We start from the raw sequence: 19472 nt of genomic DNA, 5'->3' as shown, positions 1-19472 counted from the left end.
CAGTTCATATTTTATTGGATTCTTTTTTTTTCATTTACATTTAATTTGGATGGCCCAAATGTACTGGGCTCCAGTTTTTCTCACAAGACAGATCAGAATTGACCTCGAGGAAATAAGCCTTTGCATTCATCCCCATTTTGTAATGTTGACATTCAAGAAATGACCCGCAGTTAGCCTCACATAACAGTAAGTAAAAAATTTTTTTAAAAAAAGCCTAAATTAACTATGTGAATCCAACTATTTAAAGAGGAAGACTGTGATTATCCTTGTGTCTGGAGATATGAGGGTGTGTTGGCCTATAGTCTTCAGTTTAGCATCTACTCTAGTAAGGGAAGCTAAACATTCTTCTGACTTGGTTTATTCAGCATACTTGCCACAAAGAGCAGCATTACCTGAAAATGTCACCAGACTGTTATGCTAATTCTGTCTTTGTGGGTTTGTCTTCATTAAGTCGTATTTTCCTATTCTCAGTCCACAGTGAGCGCAGTGCAGTGAGTCACTCAGATGCAGTTTAGATCAGGCTGGTGAGCTACATGCCAGATCACAGCCTTAACTGCGTGTGAACTATTGTTTTACTGCCATCTAGTGGGAGGCAGGTATACTACCTTGTCCAAAATAAGAACTTTCTAGTTTGTCATAAATCTCAATGTCTCATACTTGAAAACACATTTTGATTATACACCGAACACACTCAAATCCCTTACTAGTACTTAGTGAAACAGGAAATGGTGCTATTTCAACGATCCACTTCTTCGGCAGGCACCCTAGCAACAGGAATGGGAGGGCGGAGTCTCCACTCAAAGACATTCCTGCCGCATTCTATACATCTGTGGCCAACAATGGGGGAACCCTCGTCTCTTTGTGCCAGACATGTTAAAAAAGCATTTATTGTTTGGACAGGGGAGCAACTGTCCCCGGTCTTCCCTCGGACAGGCTCGCAGGCCCTCCGCGCTGTCACAGGACCCTCAGCAATGCGATTTGAATGCCTCTGTGGTAATCCACACCAAAGCCTGACTCTGTGGCAGCTCTCTGGTCACCTGGTGCGCAGCGTGAAGGTCACCCAGAGAGCAGGCAGCAAGCAGCAGGCAGGACCCCTGTCCTCTCCCCTCATCTCATGCCCCGGGCAGAGTCACTTCCTGCATCTAGCTTCCTGTCTTTAAAATAACTAATAGCTAAACATAAATGGGCAGCGCCAGTTAAATACTGACAGGGTTGTAACAATGCACTTCCTGGATCTATGGATGTGGTAGTGCCCATCCATAGATCAAGAGAGCCCTTGATACCAACAATAGACAGAGGTCTGATTTTACTTGATACGCTTAATATTTAAGATTATCAGGTGGAGTTTTAAGCATTAACAAATGTTCATGGTCATATTTGAGTTTATATATTTTTCCTTGTATGTTTTGTACTGTCCATCCTTATCTCTGTGAAGCATGAATGAGCATATGGTGACCCTGTGAAATAATTTTTTGAAAAGCAATATTGAAAATAGGACCTATGTATAAACCAGCCGAACTCAGAGAGACCATTAGGTGATCGGCACTACAAATCACATCATTAACTATGTAAGCAGCGCCACCTGTTGGATAGACTTGTTATCTAGGGTAAAAGAAGCTTGATCAAGGCATGGCATTTTCCCCTTAAGATGCCACCCCTGGGAAAGTCAATGTTAAATTGTGTTAAAAACTAAAATGTCAGTAGCTGAAATTGACAGTCAGACTAGTGGCCTAAAATCTCAGCTCTATGGTGGAGTACTTTTCCCAGCCTGAATGACTGAGGAGTGTTTGCCAAACTTTTTCATACACCACTCAGTCAATATTGCTCATTGAAAAAACAAATGTTTCTGGTGCTCCCAATAGGCTCACACAGCAAAGGTGCTCGTTTAGGCCAGCCCGAGTCTGGGCTATATCAGTAGCTCATTATGACCAGAGTCTGCTGTGGCATGACATAGCCAACTGGCTAACTGATAAGGGAAGTTTATAGTGGCCAAGGGCTCATCAGGTCACAGTTTTCTCAGTGCTTTCAATGGACTTGTCATGTAACAGCATTAACCTACGTTATATTTACATTTTGTCATTTAGCAGATGCTTTTACCCAGAGTGACTTACAAAGTACATTTCCAAAGTGCATCTAATAAATTGGCATGGAAGACAACACAAACTGGGCATAGCTGACTACTTTCAAACAGTTCTGTGATAACCACTACATACATGTTTGGATGCATGACGTACAACGCAGTAAAAATACCCAGAGGCGAGTTATGCATGGTTTGTGAGCCAAGGTGGATGGGTCTTCAGTCTGTAAAGCAATTTGTCCAAAAAGCGCACTGTCCAGATTGGTATGGGCACTGTGGTCTGATGATGGATTTAACATAAGGGGACAGATAGCTGTCCTGTCACCCACCGAGTGAAAAACAATGACTGGTACTGGTGACACGCGCATCAGCGGAGTGCACGCACTGTGTCTGAGTCCTCCCTGTGGGTGTGTGGGTCAAAACCCAAATACCTTCAAATCTTCAAGGAATACATCACATTGAGAGGTTTTTTGAAAGTCAGGCCTGTATTGATAGGAGGCACCTTCCTCCTTTTCAACCCTTAGTGAAAAAGAACTACATGACGTAAAGGTGTGGTCTGAAATGAAGCTGAAATGATCATGTCGTCATGAGTTTTGGCCATGTAAAACAACTGAAAAACACTAATAAGCAATTACACCTCAGATGGTATCTTCTTTTCCAACTCAATTTCAATGTGGTTCAATGTATTTGATAAGACAGGTTTCAAACCATCACAGCAACCTATCCAAATCATCAAAGAAATAAATTTAACATCTGATTCTGTTTAACAATGATAAGTAGTCACATTGTTTTTTTAACACACCTGATGCCATGAGTCTATTAAATTGAGTCTGCAAAATGCTGTTAAGATCTAGAGTGCGGCAATCCATGACCACTAGATGGGAGTGTTGATCAATGAAATTAAATAACTTCAAATGGGGGGAAAAAAAGATCATTCAAGAAATTTGCTAGAACAAAGGCACTGTGTATGACACTAGGTGTCTCCAAGGCCAGTCCCTGTAAACAAGAATGTGACAGTCACACGCTCTCTGTCACATGTGCGCACACAATTCCATTCAGTCTGTAGGGCATGGCCACATTGCTGAGCAGTGTAGCACAGTAGTTAAGGAGCAGAACACATTACCAAAAGGTTGCCGGTTCGATTCCATGCTGGGGCACTGCCGCTGTACCCTTGGGCAAGGTACTTAACCCACAACTGCTTCAAAAAATATCCAGATGCATAAATGGATAACACTGTAAAAAAACTAACCGATGTAAGTCCCTCTGAATAAGAGTGTCTGCTAAATGCCAGTAATATCTAATATCTCTAATCTGTCATTTTGCGCTCACTGACACATGCATATAGAGGAACAGCACCGGTGGCCAGATGTATCCTTTATCATAATAGATGTACAATGATGTGCTACTGATAGACATGGTTATTGCCTACTTTAGACCCGAGCATTCAATGCTTAATCAATACGCGAAGTTACTTTATCTTGAGATTTTTTCCACATTCCTCTATGGTCCTGAGGGAGACTACTCTCTGATGCCCCCCCCTATGGTTGGGGTGTGTAACGCAAATATTTCTTCCCAGATGGTAGGTCCTTGGTATAGACACCAGCAGGGAAAAGGGCCGCAGCCTCATCTTCAGGGATGTTGGGCAGAACCATGACTTCATCACCAGGCTGGAAGAGGTCGCAAGAGAGAAAAGAAACAAAGAATTCACCAATAAAAGAAGGAAAATTCATTAACTACTTGACAATTGCATGGATACATTCCCAGTCATACAACCCACAGGTAAGATTCTCAAATTATTGTGACTTGCTTTTCAAAATACGTGAAAAGCACATTTCAAAAAAGAAAAAAATCTTAACTTTTAACACAGTACACAAAATTATTCCCAAGGCTATCAGGCTTACGTCATGTGCACTAACTTTAACAGTGCGTGTGTGGCACTTGGGAGAGCTTACGGAAACTGTTTTGTGGGAAATCTTATGTTCATGGACATCATGACAAAGCTCACCCTACTAGGAGACATTCACTGTCCTTACAGCACTTGAGAAGGTTAGGGTTAGGGTTAGGGTTGGGGTTAGGCAGCACTCACCTTCCAGTCCACAGGGGTGGCCACTCGCTTCTGCGCAGTCAGCTGCAGAGAGTCGATGACCCGGAGCAGCTCGTCAAAGTTCCGTCCCGTTGTGGCAGGGTACAGGATGGACAGCTTCAGCTTCTTGTCCGGGCCGATCACAAACACCTGAGATGTGCAAGCAGGTTTACATTCCCTCTCTTCATCAGCATTCCAGGTGCAAGTGCAAGCAAGTGGAGGGAGTCTGTGAGCGGCTGGGCAGTCAGGTGCTGGTGTGTGCGTGTTTAAAACTATGTGCACTACGGTTCCCTAGCCAGAGCAAAAGGGGGGGGCTACTCACACAACGGGCAGTGAGAGGCATTCCGTCCTTGTCCCGCTCGTCTGGATCCAGCATGCCCAACATCACTGCTAGCTCCCGCTTGTCATCCGCGATGATGGGGAAGGGAAAGGTGCAGCCTGGCGCCTCGCCGTTGTAGGCCATGACGTCCTTGATACAGAGAAGGCAAGCAGGGCCTTTACACCCTCCTCTCTTTACTATCCCTTTTCATGAGAACAAGCCTTACACCTACTGACACGGGACCTTTTCCACGCTCAACAGCAGTGCTCCCTATAAGACAACAATTATAGTATGTCTAGTATGTTGATATATGGTAGTATATTTGGCATCCTTTGTCTGGTCAGGCTGCACAAGTTAACTTGTGGTAGGGCTTAAAGAGTTATGTTCACACTCACTGGTCCCGGAGTGTTGCTTGCTTGGTCTGACAGTTACTCATTCAACTTAAATGGATACACTTCTGTTCTTTTGCTCTGGATAAGAATGTCTGCTAAATGAATCTAATATAATGTAATGTCTATAAAACAAAAAAACTAAGTGAAAACAACAAAGTGACCAGGATTAAAATTATAATAATATAAGGTATTAAGAACTGTGAATGCTTAAATCATCGTATAAAGAGCTAAACGGAACCTTTTATATACATTTTAAAAAGTGCTGATGTCAATGAAGAACTCTCCAGAGTGGCCTCACACAAATCTTTGCTTATCAAAGGATGGAATTCAGACAAAGAAAATATTCCACTGTGGGAAAGATTGTTTTTTCCTTCCTCGATTTGACAGTTCAGCCAGAGGTCTGTGGGTGTGTGTGCATGAGCGTATGCACCATAGTAACATACACACAATCAAATGTGCCTTCACTGGAATATTATTAAAAATAAACTGACAACCAAGCAAATTTAGCTATTCCAGTGCTGGTCTTAGGCATTCGTTTTCATTAATCAGTCAAAAGAAATAAAATCTCAATCTCTAGCAAATGGAAAGAAGCAACTGGCAAGAACCTGAAGCTAAGCATTTTTGCCTTAGTCTCGCGAGGGAATTCAGAGGCAGAGGGGGTGTGGCAGTAACCTATCAACCATGAGATTTTGTCCAATCAGCATGGCCCCAGCGTATGGTTCTAGATATGATGACCCAATGAAAAGTTTTCCTTTGATGCAGTTTGTAACCAAATACAGGGGTGGATCTGTTGTAACCTAGCAACCTGAAAACTGTCCAATCAGCAAGAACCCGATGAATACTTCCAGAAGCGACCTCTCAGTAAGCAACTGCCTCAACCCATTGAGGTGGGGAGGGGGTGTCATGTGTATATGCAATCATACTGAGAACAGCTGTCTTTATCATCAAGGCTAATTGCAATGATGTTAGGAAACAGGGTGGACACTGGTAAACTGACAAAAACAAAGACAGACAGATGTAACAGATTAGCACGACTTGCACAGAGGGACAGACCTTGCTCCAGCCAAGGTGATCTTCCACACTGTCGATGGACAGAGCAATCATTTTGACATTGCGCTTGCTGAACTCAGCGCTGAGTCTGGCTGCGCGACCCAGCTCAGTGGTGCAGACAGGTGTGTAGTCACGCGGATGGGAGAACAGGACACCCCAGCTGACAGAGGGGATGTGAAGACAGAGATTAGTGAGGCCTCAGAAAAAATTGGACTAAGATCATTACTTTAACACAGAAGAGTGGATTCTGGTATTGTTAACCTCTAAAACAAACTAGTTCCATAATATTCCCTTTTAATATATTAACTATTTAAAGGTTTTTGTTACATTAGTTATTCAGAGGATGCTCTTATCCAGAGTTCCAGAGACAATTCAGGTTAAGTACCTTGCCCAAGGGTAACCTTTGGGTTACAAGCCCTGCTCCTTACTGCTACATCACACTGCTGCCCATACTTTAATGAGGCAACCATATACTCTATGCCTGAACATGCACAGATTTACAGTGTCCAGTGATAGGGGTCCTGAACTGAAAAAAAAGGCTGCTGGTGTGGTTCCCTTCTGGGGCACTGCTGTTGTACCCTTGGTAAAGGTACTTAACCCATAATTGTCTCAGTAAATATCCAGCTGTATAAATAAAACAACACTGTATGTAAGTCTCTATGGATAAGAGCATGTCCTAAATGTCAATAATGTAATGTAATGTAACTTGAGTGATATCCAGTGAAGGCAAAGGGAAGGTGTTCAGAAAAAAATAAACTGTGAGATTACTATAGAAGCCAGACACAGAAAAACAAAACATATACAGTATGCTCTCTGGATTGGATAAGGCAATAATAGATCATGAGATGGAATGAAAAGCTTGAAACCATGTGAGAGTGCAGGAAACTGGTGTTTAGAAATTCTATCACACCACTCTCATACTTGTCACATGACAGTTTCATAATAGTGTCCATAAACTCCATTTACAACCAAACTGGTGTTAAACTAGGTCAGAAGGCAGACAAACTGCCTCAACTGTTTCAGTGTTGAATGTTGTATGCAAAACCTAATTTGATAAAGTCAATAGGGGAAAGAAAACAAGTGGCAAATAATACTGATATATTCAAGACTTTATGAGATAAGTGAAAATAGATGCTGTGTACTCCAGGCTTCTGTTGGGTCATGCAAATACATGGTTGAATCCTGTCAAGTTTCTGTTTGTGTTTTCAACTTGCAGTTGCCAGGGTAATTTGCATATCTTCAGAACTTCTATGACCCATTAGCTATGTCCAGTGGAAAGATGAAATGCAACACATAGCCTTTTTCCTACTGTTGCCTCAATAGAAATCAAATGTTCTCTGCTGATCCCTGAAGAGACAGAGACCCAAAAAATGCATTGGCATTTTTGCTCTGCATATCAAAAGACAGTTAAATAAATGACGGGATTTCTGGAAAGAACATGGTTAAACCCTTCAATGCAAACCCTGATATATGTATGGAAGAAAAAAAGTTGTGATTACAGAAGCAATCACATTGTAACATATTCTGTAACCCCCCCCCCCCCCCAAAAAAAAAAAACATGTGCCTACACTACTGAGGAATACATTTGCCTCTGAAACTGATTCTGTTGCCTAGGCTGTAGAAACAATTTTCTCTCAGCCAGGAAATGGCCTGGTTTAAACTGCTGCTTCATCATCATCATAAACCAACTAGGTCAAATAAACTCAAAGATCCATTGTGTAATATATAACCCTTCCAAAATGAGAAGAATGTTGCATCACGCGCCCCAGCAGATGCTCACTCAGCCACAAGGACCGTTTCAATTTTCAGATTCGTCCATGGTTTCTTGCATCCTGAGGTTTCTTGCATCACCCCTTTCCAGTAACGTTTCTTGGTTCACATCGTTTCTCTTTGCAGTCATGGATGTCTTATGTAAATGTGTAAGCCTTAACGACAGTTTAAATGTGTGCCAAATCGGTGTGGTGTGCCTGTCTTATCTTTCAAACTTGTACTAATTACTTGGTATATTATACATGTTTTTATTGCACATCGCTGTCGTGCAAATGATGAACTCGTACCTTGTACAACGAGTCTCACACAATGAATTAAAGTTGGAAATGCATTAGAACTGTTTCGACCACCCGCCATTTAAATACACTGTTGATGAAGTTCAGCTGAGACCGGCTGTGCTCAAACCACACAATGGCGCCCTTATGGGTTCCGATTCACACAACGGGCATTGCCAAGTTTTACACCCACGAATTCAATAGCTTTGGTATGGCATTGGAAGTAGGGCAATGATTAACATGGTAAGCTTGAAACTAATTCTACCATAGATCGCATACATTCATACGGATATGAACATGGGGTATTACCTACGGCAGCGTTACGTGATTATTCAGTTACTATGCCCACAGCTGGCTGCGAACAGCATGACATAGCGTAATGATAAACTACCCAACACTAGCAGTTTAACTGGTCCACACCTGTAGTTAGCTACCTAGCTATCAACCCTTACACATACACTGTCACTTCACCATGTCATGTTATCTTTTCATTAGCGTTTCCTATTAGTTACGTTAATCTAACAACTACTTGTTACAAATAGCTGGCTAGCTACAGTTTAACCAACGATGAAATAACGCCTATCCTTGGTACGATGTAGCTAACATGTGCTATCTCATGTTACTTACGAATCTCCCAAAAAGTCGTGGAATTTGATCTTGCCAATAGTTGTTTCTGCTTCAAAATTTGGGAAAACATCCCCCAGTAGTAACCCAGGCATGGCTGCAGTTGTTACAGGCAAGAAAAAATGTGAAGCTGTACGCTTTCGAAAATTCGGAATTCTTTGCTTGGGAGGGAGGCGGAACCTACTCGAAAAGGGGCGGAGGTGACGGTTCTGACTAACGTGGTGAACGGTGAAGTGACGGTTTCCTGAGCTGATTGGAAGGACAATCGCCCCTCCGCAAAATCAGCATAACAGTAGTTTACCTCCGTCCCTGTTCTTCTTGAAAACTGACACACCTGTGATTTCACATAATTAAAAGTAGCCTCCTTAGGTAGCTAGCTGCCATATAGGGCCTAGGGATCGGTTCGAATTTAAATTTTGTTCCATATGTCATTAAGTCATTAAATGTAACTTTACAGAGTGTGTGTGGTCACTGATAGCTGACATCTAGATAGCTGGTGGAATCATAAAAGAGTTAGCATTTTGTTCTAAGAGACAACCAACGATTGGTGGCCAGCAGAATTCAATAGGGAGTGCTGTAAAATGGAAAATAAACGACTGTCCTCCAAACAATCACATCACATTGTGGCTTTGATTGAGCTGTTATGATTGCTTTACTTTTATTGACATGTAAAACTAACGTCTCCGTCACCAAACGCGACGCACGCGTAAATTGCATCATGGGGCAGCCAGAGCATGTGTTTGTAATTCAGTCACAAGGTCTAAAATACAGCGTGCCACCAAAAGACAGTAATATGTTTGCAAAAAGAAAAACTGAATATTCTTTGATAGCTATGATAATGTGTTCCACACCATATCTAAAGTTTCATGGTTGGAACCATCCTGTTACATTGTTTTAGGATAGTGTTTGACCCAGCATGCAGTTCTTTTTTATTGCCAACTGTGATCATAAAACTTGTATCATAATTTCTTCTCAATTATTTCGTGACTGGCTAAGCTTTTGATCTTTTTTGCCATGTGGTCACTGCAGGTTGTAATTTTCCTACTGTCATGCTAACTAAAACTGTTGAATGCAGGTGCATACCAGTTTTTGAATTTGACCCCCTGCCTGCCCAACACACCCCTGGCTGAATTTCACTGATGACAAAAAACACTTTAAACAAAGAAAAAGGCCAAGTTATGCACATGTACTAAGTTGCACAAGGGTACAAATCCTGTATTCTCCATTAACATGTGCATAAATGTTTATAGGTAGTGATATCAAAAAGACACCAAATTACAGCTAACAAATTTCCCCAAATTATCTCACACACATTAAGGAGGTACTATTCCAAATGAATGCTACCCACTATTACTTGTCTTTTTAGAAGCTGCAGCTTGGCATAGGCATGGCCCATATTAACACAACACATATAGACTGGGGCTTTGGGGGATTCAACAGGCATAACTACAATGAATCTGAGGTCTGACTCCTTACAGACATGTACTTCTGTACTATTTGGAATTGACTTTGAATGAGAGCAAACTATGATACATGTAATATAGGCTAACCTCACTTAAACACACAGAATTTGGCTATCCAACTCGCTAGTTAGCTATCTTACTAGGAGCTCAACAGCTAATTTTATACTCAGCCAGTTAGATTTGGTCATGTTGTACGGCAGACACCGGCATGTGTGTGTGTGTGTGTGTTTGTGTGTGTCTGTGTGTGTGTGCAGCAGTAGGCCTACATTGATATGTGTTCCCCTTTTGCACACTGTTACTTTTAATGTCCCACATCTGAAAAAATTACCCTCCAGAGAAGATGAGTGTATGTTTGGTTTTAAGTTGCTTTTTAATTACTGATACATTACAGCGTTATCAGCCCAACAATGCTACATGCAATCCAACCTAAACGCCACTATATATAGGCCACATCACTATACTTTATGTTAGAAGTACTAAAAAAACACCCAAAATAAATCTATGTCACCCATGACTATAGCAATCTCTGGTGGTCTTAGATCACACACCGACTTTTCCAGGCGTTTGTACTAACCTACGGAGAATACATGTAGCCTACATGTGGGTGAGAAACTGGCGTCTTGTACACAGAAAGCGTTAGTAACTGGGATGGGACGGTGTAATCGACGTAGTAAAGGTATGCCACCGTTAGAGGGAGTTGTTTCCTTTCCTTGATTATTTATTTTTTTATTTTTTGAGGTTTTACTTCCGATCATGTGATCAATTTCTGTCAATCTAGTAGGAGCATTCTTTCCCAGAGAGCTTTGCGTACTGAACGGTAAAGATGGCGATTATGAATTGTTAGGAGAGACGATGCGTAAAGGAACTGTCACACGTGAAGCGATGAATTAAGGAGAGGAATACGTCTAATTAACATTACCGAATATTCCTTGACTCGGTGACACTGGAAAACAGTCACTGACACAACAAAACAGGAGATAAAATGCCGTCCCCGAAAGCAAAAAACAACGGCGGTCGCAGTGGCAGCGTTCCTGGTATGAGTAACAATGGGCGTTATGAGTTTATGTCCCTGAACCGGAGTCCGCCGCCCCACCTGCTGCAACGACAGGGCTCAGACCCTACATCTGCCCGACTTCGTGCTTCAGAGAGCCCGACTCGCCGCCGTGGCTCCGGCTCTTCCAATGCATCTTCGTCTTCTGCCACCGGCACTCAGCAACTGCCAGAGGAAGACTGCATGCGGCTTAATCCGTCGTTTGTCGGCATCGCGCTGAGTTCCCTGCTCGCTATTGACTTGTGGCTGTCTAAACGGCTGGGGGTGTGCGCCTGTGAAGACTCATCATGGGGCAGCATACGGCCCCTGATGAAGCTTATCGAGATATCTGGTCATGGGATACCGTGGTTGGCCGGCGTCTTGTACTGCTTGTACAAAAGCGATAGCGCTGCGGGGCAAGAGGTCATGCTCAATCTCCTGATGGGTAATGTCTAACGATGGCTTTTTAAAATTATTTCTCGGAATCGTCGCCACTTTTCCTTCACTTTGATTAACCGGCGTATTCTGCCATCCTCCCCGTGGCGTAGCTAGTCATCGTGAAATCGCCCCTCTCATCCCACTTCCCTCTTCAGTAGTTTGCACCTGCCTCCCCTCACGTTTCCCTGTATCTCTTTGTTTTTCCTCCCTGAACCCAGATCCTTGCCACCCATTATTACCATCCGCCTGAGTTCCACCAGAATCCCCTTATCAACCCTGCGGGTTCCAATTTTACGTCACTCTCCATTTTCCCATACGGCTGATTGTCTCTTTCTGTCCTCCAGTCCTCTCCTCTCTTCTGTGGCAATTTACAGGTGATCAACTCAATAATCATGCTTTGATTTACTTTCTGTTTTTGGCTGCCTGTTAGCGTGAGCCAGACAAACAAGACCCGTCACTTACATGTACAAAGGCAACACGTCCTATGTCTGTGTAGATCATATAATGGTGAGACTGATTCTTTCCTATATGAAAATGTTGCAGGCGCACTACAGATGTCAGGTTTAATTAGGCGGTGACCTTGAATCCTGTTTAAAGTACTGAGCCTAACTTTAAATGACCATCAACGCACTTGACTTCACAACAAGCGTAATTCCGTAGCGTAACAAGTGTTTATATAACATTGAGCATCTCATTGGCCTGCTTTGGACGTCGAACGAGATTTTGCCTCACTAAAGCATTTGTTAAGGTGGATTTAGCTAGCATAATTCAATGTAATACGAGAAAGACATCTAACTTGCAGGTGATGTATCCAATGTGTTTAGACAAGGAAAGAGCCTGGCATGGTTTTGATTGGTGTCAGTTCACTGCTTTCACTGTCTGACGACTGCATCAATGATTAAATCCTGCTGAGGTCAGTGGGGTGAGAGACCAAAGTCCTGAGACAGGGAACAGTCACAGAGCATGAAGACAGGTGGAGTTGTGTGTTGTGTGTGCGTACCACACATATAATATGTCAAACTCTCTGACTGCTCTTGGCAAGTAGAAATTGATGCAAACTATCCCTTTTTCAACATTGACATTTGTGATTCAACCTATGGTACCTGTTATAGAAGCATATAGCTTCTGAATGGAAACCAGTTGCTGTAGTAGCAGTGGCACATCAACTGTTCAAAAGCTACAGAAACATTATTCAGAGGTATTACTCTTTCAAATGGATTGCACCAATAAACTGATGAAATTTCATGTATATCAATGTTACAGTGAATGTACTGCAAGAAAGCACTGCTAACAAGTGTTTAAACCTGCTTGAAACAAGTAAGGAAATAATCGTGTGAACTAGTGTAAATTAGTGCAGACACTGGGCAAAGGATATGGATAACACAAAAATGTCAGTGATTCACTATGACTTGTAATGTGGAAAACACTGACAGGTATAAAGTCAGTAGCCCATATGTTAAAAAAGCTGCAAAGAGAAATATAGTAAAGTAAAATGAACAGAATATTTTTTATAAAAACGGAACAAGGACAATGTCTATATATCATATAAACTCAGATCCATAAAAATTTAAAATGACCATATTAAAAACAATCACGGACTGGAACCAGTTGGGTCATTCCGTATGAAAATGGGGCAAAATCCATGATATTTGGGGTTCTCCTGAAATTCAGTGTTTAATATATGAAATTTGCTGCTGTTCAAGGAAGGAGTTCTGATAATATCTTTGACTTTTATCTAAAAGCATTAAAAGCTCAAAAGGTGCTTTTGTAATATTAATTTATGTATTTTTCACAATTATATAATTCACATTTCCAATTTTCAAAATCGAAATGCTACACATTGTTCAGAGCGTGGTCAGTGACATCCTGATTGTATTGTGTGGCATCATGTACAGATCAAAAGTTACAGTGTCTTATAGTGGCTATGGGCAGGACCAAAATGTCACAGAAATTCTAGCTTTGATTATTTATCAATAATGCTTCTGGATGTGAAAGTCAAATATATGTCAAAAATGCTTCCTCCAGATGTCTTTTCTTATGTACTGAATTTCATGAAAATCCAAAATGTCATGCCAAATGTCAGAAACATTTTTGTCTCATTTTCATACGGACTGACATAATATCATTCATTGCATTAAGGGGCGCACATTGTTGTCTGAGACCGTTCATGTCTGAAACCTGAAGGGTTAACTGCCGAAATGGTAAAAATTCAGTGATGGTATTCAACTGAGTGGTGTGCCTACTCAAAGTTGGGAGTAGCTGTGGTTTCCAGTGAACCGGAATGCAGTTTCTTGCCAGTGAACGGTTTGCTGGGAACAGTTTGTCTCTGCTGTCAGCATTGAGGTCAGGCGCTCTCTTTAATGGGGAGTGGGTTGCCTGTGGAGCCGGTCACTGCGTTCTTTACCATGATCTGTGGCTGCAGGCCAGTGTTGAATTTCACTGCGGAAACAGCAGCAGCTGCTAGTGCCAGGATCAGAGGGACACGAGGATGGTAACAATTGACAGCTGGCCTGTTCGATTTCCTGATATGAAGTGTCACCTTTGAGATCAAAAGACTGCAGCTCTTCGCAACCTATCTCACACTTCCATGCATGTTCCACATTTACGAGCCTTTCCCATTACTTGGAATTGAACTATAATAGAGCGAGGAAGAAAAAAGAATGCTGTTACTAACAAAAACAATAAGGAATTTGAATGCCAATACTATAGGCTTTAGCAGCAGCAGATTGTTGTTCATTGTCTCATTTGTGTTTTTTTTTTCCAGCCCAGAATTCAAGTACTATTACTGTCCACCATGCTCTATTTTTACTCCTCTGGTACACTTTGAGGCAACCTACTGAAAAAAACCTTTCAGCTAACACTCCAAACAAAATTATTGATGAAGGCATGAAAAAGAAATAGACTTTCCTCTTACAGTGTATGATAAATCTCTCACCCAGACAACTACACCATACCGGAGTGTTCTAGAAGGCAGACATTTATAATTTCCTGTCACTGTCTAATGGTGTGTAGATTTGTGGAATAGATTGTTTTGAATGGTATTGTCTATCACAGAAGTTTTCTGTACTGTGCGTAATACATACTGACTAGCTATAGTTTTTTTTTTTATTTTATTTTATTTTTTTCTCCTGCTAACCTCACATGTCTCCCTGTTGCAGCCCTCATCCTGGACCTGGTGCTGGTTGCCGTGGTGAAGGCTGTGGTGCGCCGCCGGCGTCCCTCCCACAATCGCATGGACATGTTCGCCACATTCTCCGTGGACCGCTACTCCTTCCCCTCGGGCCACGCCACCCGGGCCGCCCTGTGCGCCCGCTTCCTGCTGGCCCACCTGGTGCTGGCCGCCCCGCTGCGCGTGCTGGTGCTGCTGTGGGCCGCCCTGGTGGGCCTCTCTCGCGTGCTGCTGGGCCGGCACAACGTCACTGACGTGGCGTTTGGCTTTGGCATGGGCTACTGCCAGTACAACCTGGTGGAGATGCTGTGGGTGTCGCCAGTTGGGCTGCAGCTGATGATGGGGCAGCTGGGCTAAGAGGTCGAGAGCCCCATGGGAAGGAAAGGGTTGTAGGGGGTGCCAGTCCCCTGCCTGCAACAAGCCAGTACCATCACTGTGCATATTCACCATTACCTGTAAAATGGAAAAAAAAACCCCACATCCGATGAAAATGAACATTGCATCATCATATGCGGCAAAAATATATATGCTATACATTTAACTGCACTTTGAATTGGTGTTTAACATATTTTTGTGGGTCTGTTTGTGCATGGGTGGGGTGATTTTCAGTGTAACTCCGAAGCCTTGGGGTGTACATTCCCTTGAGTATGTGCGCTGAGGGAATACTGGTAGATTTTTTTTTCCTTCTTTTGCAGGGTGGTAAAGTAAGCTGTTGCATAAATGCAGTATGTTTTTTACTGTAGCATTCATATTTTCAATAGAAATGTATTTTGGAAATGCAGTGTGCAGGGTTTCTTGCCATGTGTACCGTGAGGTGATTAGGGGTCCTGCTGAAAAGTGTGCAACTTTATAGATTTTTCTTTCTTTTTTCAAACAATCATTGTTATATTGTGGCTTTTGTTAGTGGCTATTTTATATGGTGTAACTAATCTGAAGATTTAATTTTATTTTCCAACTGATGGAACTGAATGTTTTTTTTTACCATTGCACCTGCACTGTGAAGTATTGTACTTATTTCATGACTGTTATATGATTTTAAAAGTCTCACCATGCTGGAAAAAGTAGAAGAAAAAAATCACTCATGAAAAATTTCAAATATTAATTTTTAGGTTTTGATTTAAACCTCAGCACTCAAGTGTCCTCCAAATCATGCATTGCAATACTGTATGATTTGGTAGCAAAAACATCCCATCTCCAATCTCTTATTTAGAATATTTAATATTTCACAGAATTTTTATGTAACCCATTTTTGTCAAATTGGTGTACAGTGTGTTTGCACTTGTAGTCTTTCTGCTGTTTTCATTGGGCATACTGAAAATGAGGAAATGGGTGAACAGTTTTTTTTGCATGAAAATATGAACTTCAAGTCATCCGTCCTCCCTGGTCTTATGTGTAAGTGCTCCTCAGTTACAGAAGTTAACTTGATCTCAGCAATGGACGCAATTGAACTGCTCTTATGTTAAAATTTACTGAGGTTTTATTACACTTTTCAGGGTAAAATTGGTGTCCTTAAACCACAATAAAAAGGCAGCAGGTGAATGTGTAAGTTTAATGTTTATGCCAGATCTTTGAATTTATATTACTACATTGATGTGAGGTAACTACTGCAGCTCTGTACAAACCCTGCCTATCTTGTCTAAATCTGGTTTGGGGCAGAGTGAAAGTGGTTTGAAGTGAAGTGGTTTACTGCACCAAAGTCCTGCCAAATTAAACTGATCTTTGACGTCAGTGGGGTTGACACTGGCTGTAAGTGAGGACTGGTCGTACAGAGACCAGGTCATTGACCCAGTAAGGTGACTGCCCTGGGCCCTCGTTGCCAGTCAGTACTGGAGAGCCTCACCTCCCTCAGCTTCACCCTAGTCTCCCTGCAATGGACCCAGTGTTGAATTGAGTACTTGGTAGTTTCTGTGTCGCTCTGGATGGTCCATTGATTCAGGTATGACCCCAGTTTCTGTCATCAAGTCCCACAATGTTAAACCCAATCAATCCTTTTAATACGGGAAGCCAAACAAGAAGCAGGTATATCTATACACACAGTTCTGATGGCTTTATTTCTTTATGGCAACCTGCCATCCCTCAAACTATGATGAATGTAAAGATTATCAAGTGGCAGCTCTGTGTGGTGCAGACATGTACATCCCCAAGCCACTGAGAGACTGAAATTGTCAAAATTATCTTTTTTTTCCTCCAGTATGTGAAAAGCTTGTAAACCCTGACCTTAACTGAGTGTTGGAACTGTGAGGCTGTGTGTGTTATAGATCATCTTCTGTCTCTGTCCCAAGCTTGTCTACATGAATGTTAAAAAAACATGGTTTCAGTTGCTGTGTGTGTAGGGCTTCAGACCAATCCCCCCCTTTCTCCTCCACTGTGTGCTGCAGTGTGTGGGACTGGGAATGATCTTCCTCCATACAGAGCCACTGGTGAGAGTTACAGCAGTAGCTCTAGAGTGTGGTGGGTTAGGCCTTTGACAGGTTTCTCTCATATAAAATCTCATTACTGCTTTGAGAGCATAGCACTGTGTCAAGAGGCCACCTACTTATAATAACACTCATCAAAATGAAGGAACATTCAGTTAATTAAGATCTTGATTCCCCCTTGTTAGATGAAGCTCATTTTTTCAGCTCTGTCTGGATGCTTTGGAGTGTGTTATGCCCAGATTTCTGCAGTTAGATTGCTACTCATGAAACTAAACAGTGCACTGTTTTTTATATTTATAATGGACACAAAGCCTTCCAGTGGTTGGTAACAATGTCCTGGTATAGGTACTATTAATTCTGATGGAAAAACATGTAAATCAAATTTTATATTTTTCTGTTATGTGAAGGCATGGAGTTTGAGAAGGAACTTAAAAGGAAGGTCCAAATACAACCATGTGAAGGCAAGTTCAAGGTCCTGAAGGAAATGCATGAGAGGACTTGGATTGTCCATGCTGGTATTTGTATGGCCTCTTGGCTATACTGAAAAAACATGAAAATAAGTTGTAAGACAAAGAAACAATATGAATATTGACATTGCAATAAAGGAGTGCATTTTAGGTTTGGTTTCAATTGAGAATATATTTAAGAAAAGACTAGCTACCAGGCAATACAGACTCCTTGGGATACCCTCATAACACATGACTTCACCAGCTATGTAAAGAGTTCATCTGTTGTATTACTATTATACTGTATATTGTATAACACTATCCTCTACATTATGAAGTACATGTTTACATAAATATAAGTATATATGGAGTTTATGTGGTAGCAAATATGACTGTTTAATTTATGTTTACATAAATATATCCGTTTGTGTTGTAACCAAATATGACTATTTGATTTAATCTATAGTGAAGGGCATTAAAGACGCAGCTCATATTTTAAATATTTGAAAAGTACATAGGAGTGTGGATATGTATAGATCCTGCAGAATGAATAGGCTGCCCATGATTTGTATGTAGTATTTCCAGACAGCTGCTTATTTTTACCATCCAGAAAGAAGTGCCACAGCTGTGATGGGGTCCATGTTTTTGCTGTACATTCATTTGTGCTATTGTGTTCTTCCTATATTACATCTACCCACGCCCGCAGTAGACATGGCATAGATGTCACTTTGGTTTGCTTGTGTGGGATCATGGTCCACTTCTCCAAAAGAGTCGAGAACTGAGAGCACACCAAAAAGTGTCTGGTGTCCCTTAATACAGACACTCCTGTTGTCCACTCTCTTTGTTCATTAGGTCATCTTGTAAGGATTGTCATTGTGACCACATGACAGGTGAGTTTCTCAGAGCTTGTGTGTAGAGAATGACTAGCACTGTCCGCTTGGAAATGTGTACTTGTGGCCGAAAGTTTGGCTCAACTATGAATGCTGCGTTTTTAAAGCTTCAGTATGTTTGTGAGGTTTATTTAAAAGAGACCACGTAGTTCCTATGTATTTTCTGAATAAATTGGCAGAATACTGAAACTTTTTATTCCTGGTTTATTGGCATCTTCACTGTCCCTTACTGAGGAGTGTGTGCTATGAGATGTGTTAATACGGCTTTTCCCATCCCTGATTCTGCAGACACTTTCTGCAGTTTTCATTTCAACCTTACATTACATTACTTTCATTTAGCAGACGCTCTTATCCAGAGAGACTTACATAGGTTACAATTTTTAAATGTTATCTACTTAAACAGATGGATATTTACTGAGGCAATCGTGGATTAAGTACCTTAATCAAAGTGCAGCATTGCCCCTGCTGGGGATCAAGCCAGCAACCTTTCAATTAGGAGCCCTCCGCCTTACCACTATGCCTCATCCCCTTTCATTTTAACTGATCCCGTAATTCATTTTGGTTCAGCTGTTGAGTACTGTACTGACTTTGACATCAGTTTTCTGGATTGTGCTGTTCGTGTGTTGTGTCTGGTAAACTTGTGAATGTATCTCATCTTATTACTTCACATTTTCCCATTAAATAAACTAATAATGGTGATTAATGTTTAATTAATGCAACAACTCATCTTTCTGTCTGCACAGATTTTCCTCAAATGACACATGTCTTCCTATCAGGATTTAAAGCATACAACTGAAGTGATGTTAAATCAAGATCAGCATTCAATAAATAGTTGGAACAATTAATTAGAAACAGTTGGAACTGTTGGATAGCTTTGTGGTGGGAAATTAATTCTCAGTCTTCTAATAAAACACTTCTAATAAATATGTCAATAATAAATATGTCTCTGAGTGCGTATAAAAAGCAAACATGAAGAAATAACAATGCCCATCAAAACAAAAACATGGGATGTACCACACAGATGTTTCC

General features: G+C 41.5%; 2 protein-coding genes across 2 annotated transcripts; one reads left to right on the top strand and one right to left on the bottom strand.

Annotated features, from left to right (window-relative positions):
• Positions 1 to 3311: 3311 nt before the first annotated feature.
• On the bottom strand, positions 3312 to 8784 carry prdx6 (peroxiredoxin 6). The gene is made up of 5 exons (XM_036522146.1): positions 8594 to 8784; positions 5925 to 6081; positions 4483 to 4629; positions 4164 to 4310; positions 3312 to 3744 (listed from the first exon to the last, which is right to left on the bottom strand). Exons 1-5 carry the CDS (start codon positions 8683 to 8685, stop codon positions 3616 to 3618), a joined length of 672 nt encoding a protein of 223 aa, XP_036378039.1. The 5' UTR covers positions 8686 to 8784; the 3' UTR covers positions 3312 to 3615.
• Positions 8785 to 10863: 2079 nt separating this feature from the next.
• plpp6 (phospholipid phosphatase 6) lies at positions 10864 to 15947 on the top strand. Its single transcript, XM_036522145.1, has 2 exons — positions 10864 to 11528; positions 14680 to 15947. The coding sequence occupies exons 1-2, from the start codon at positions 11036 to 11038 to the stop codon at positions 15045 to 15047; spliced, it is 861 nt and encodes a 286-aa protein (XP_036378038.1). The 5' UTR covers positions 10864 to 11035; the 3' UTR covers positions 15048 to 15947.
• The last annotated feature ends 3525 nt before the right edge of the window (positions 15948 to 19472 follow it).

The sequence above is a fragment of the Megalops cyprinoides genome, chromosome 2 (assembly GCF_013368585.1).
Source record: "Megalops cyprinoides isolate fMegCyp1 chromosome 2, fMegCyp1.pri, whole genome shotgun sequence".
NCBI classification, from domain to species: Eukaryota; Metazoa; Chordata; class Actinopteri; order Elopiformes; family Megalopidae; genus Megalops; species Megalops cyprinoides.
This window is presented reverse-complemented; position numbering and strand designations above follow the sequence as displayed.

Excerpts from the sequence above, each read along its gene's own strand:
- prdx6 (XM_036522146.1), bottom strand. The coding sequence starts at position 8,685 with ATGCCTGGGTTACTACTGGGGGATGTTTTCCCAAATTTTGAAGCAGAA. Across the intron at positions 6,082-8,593 it reads CACGACTTTTTGGGAGATTC|CTGGGGTGTCCTGTTCTCCC; the intron begins GTAAGTAACATG and ends CCCCTCTGTCAG. Across the intron at positions 3,745-4,163 it reads CCACCCCTGTGGACTGGAAG|CCTGGTGATGAAGTCATGGT; the intron begins GTGAGTGCTGCC and ends GACCTCTTCCAG.
- plpp6 (XM_036522145.1), top strand. The coding sequence starts at position 11,036 with ATGCCGTCCCCGAAAGCAAAAAACAACGGCGGTCGCAGTGGCAGCGTT. Across the intron at positions 11,529-14,679 it reads CATGCTCAATCTCCTGATGG|CCCTCATCCTGGACCTGGTG; the intron begins GTAATGTCTAAC and ends TCCCTGTTGCAG.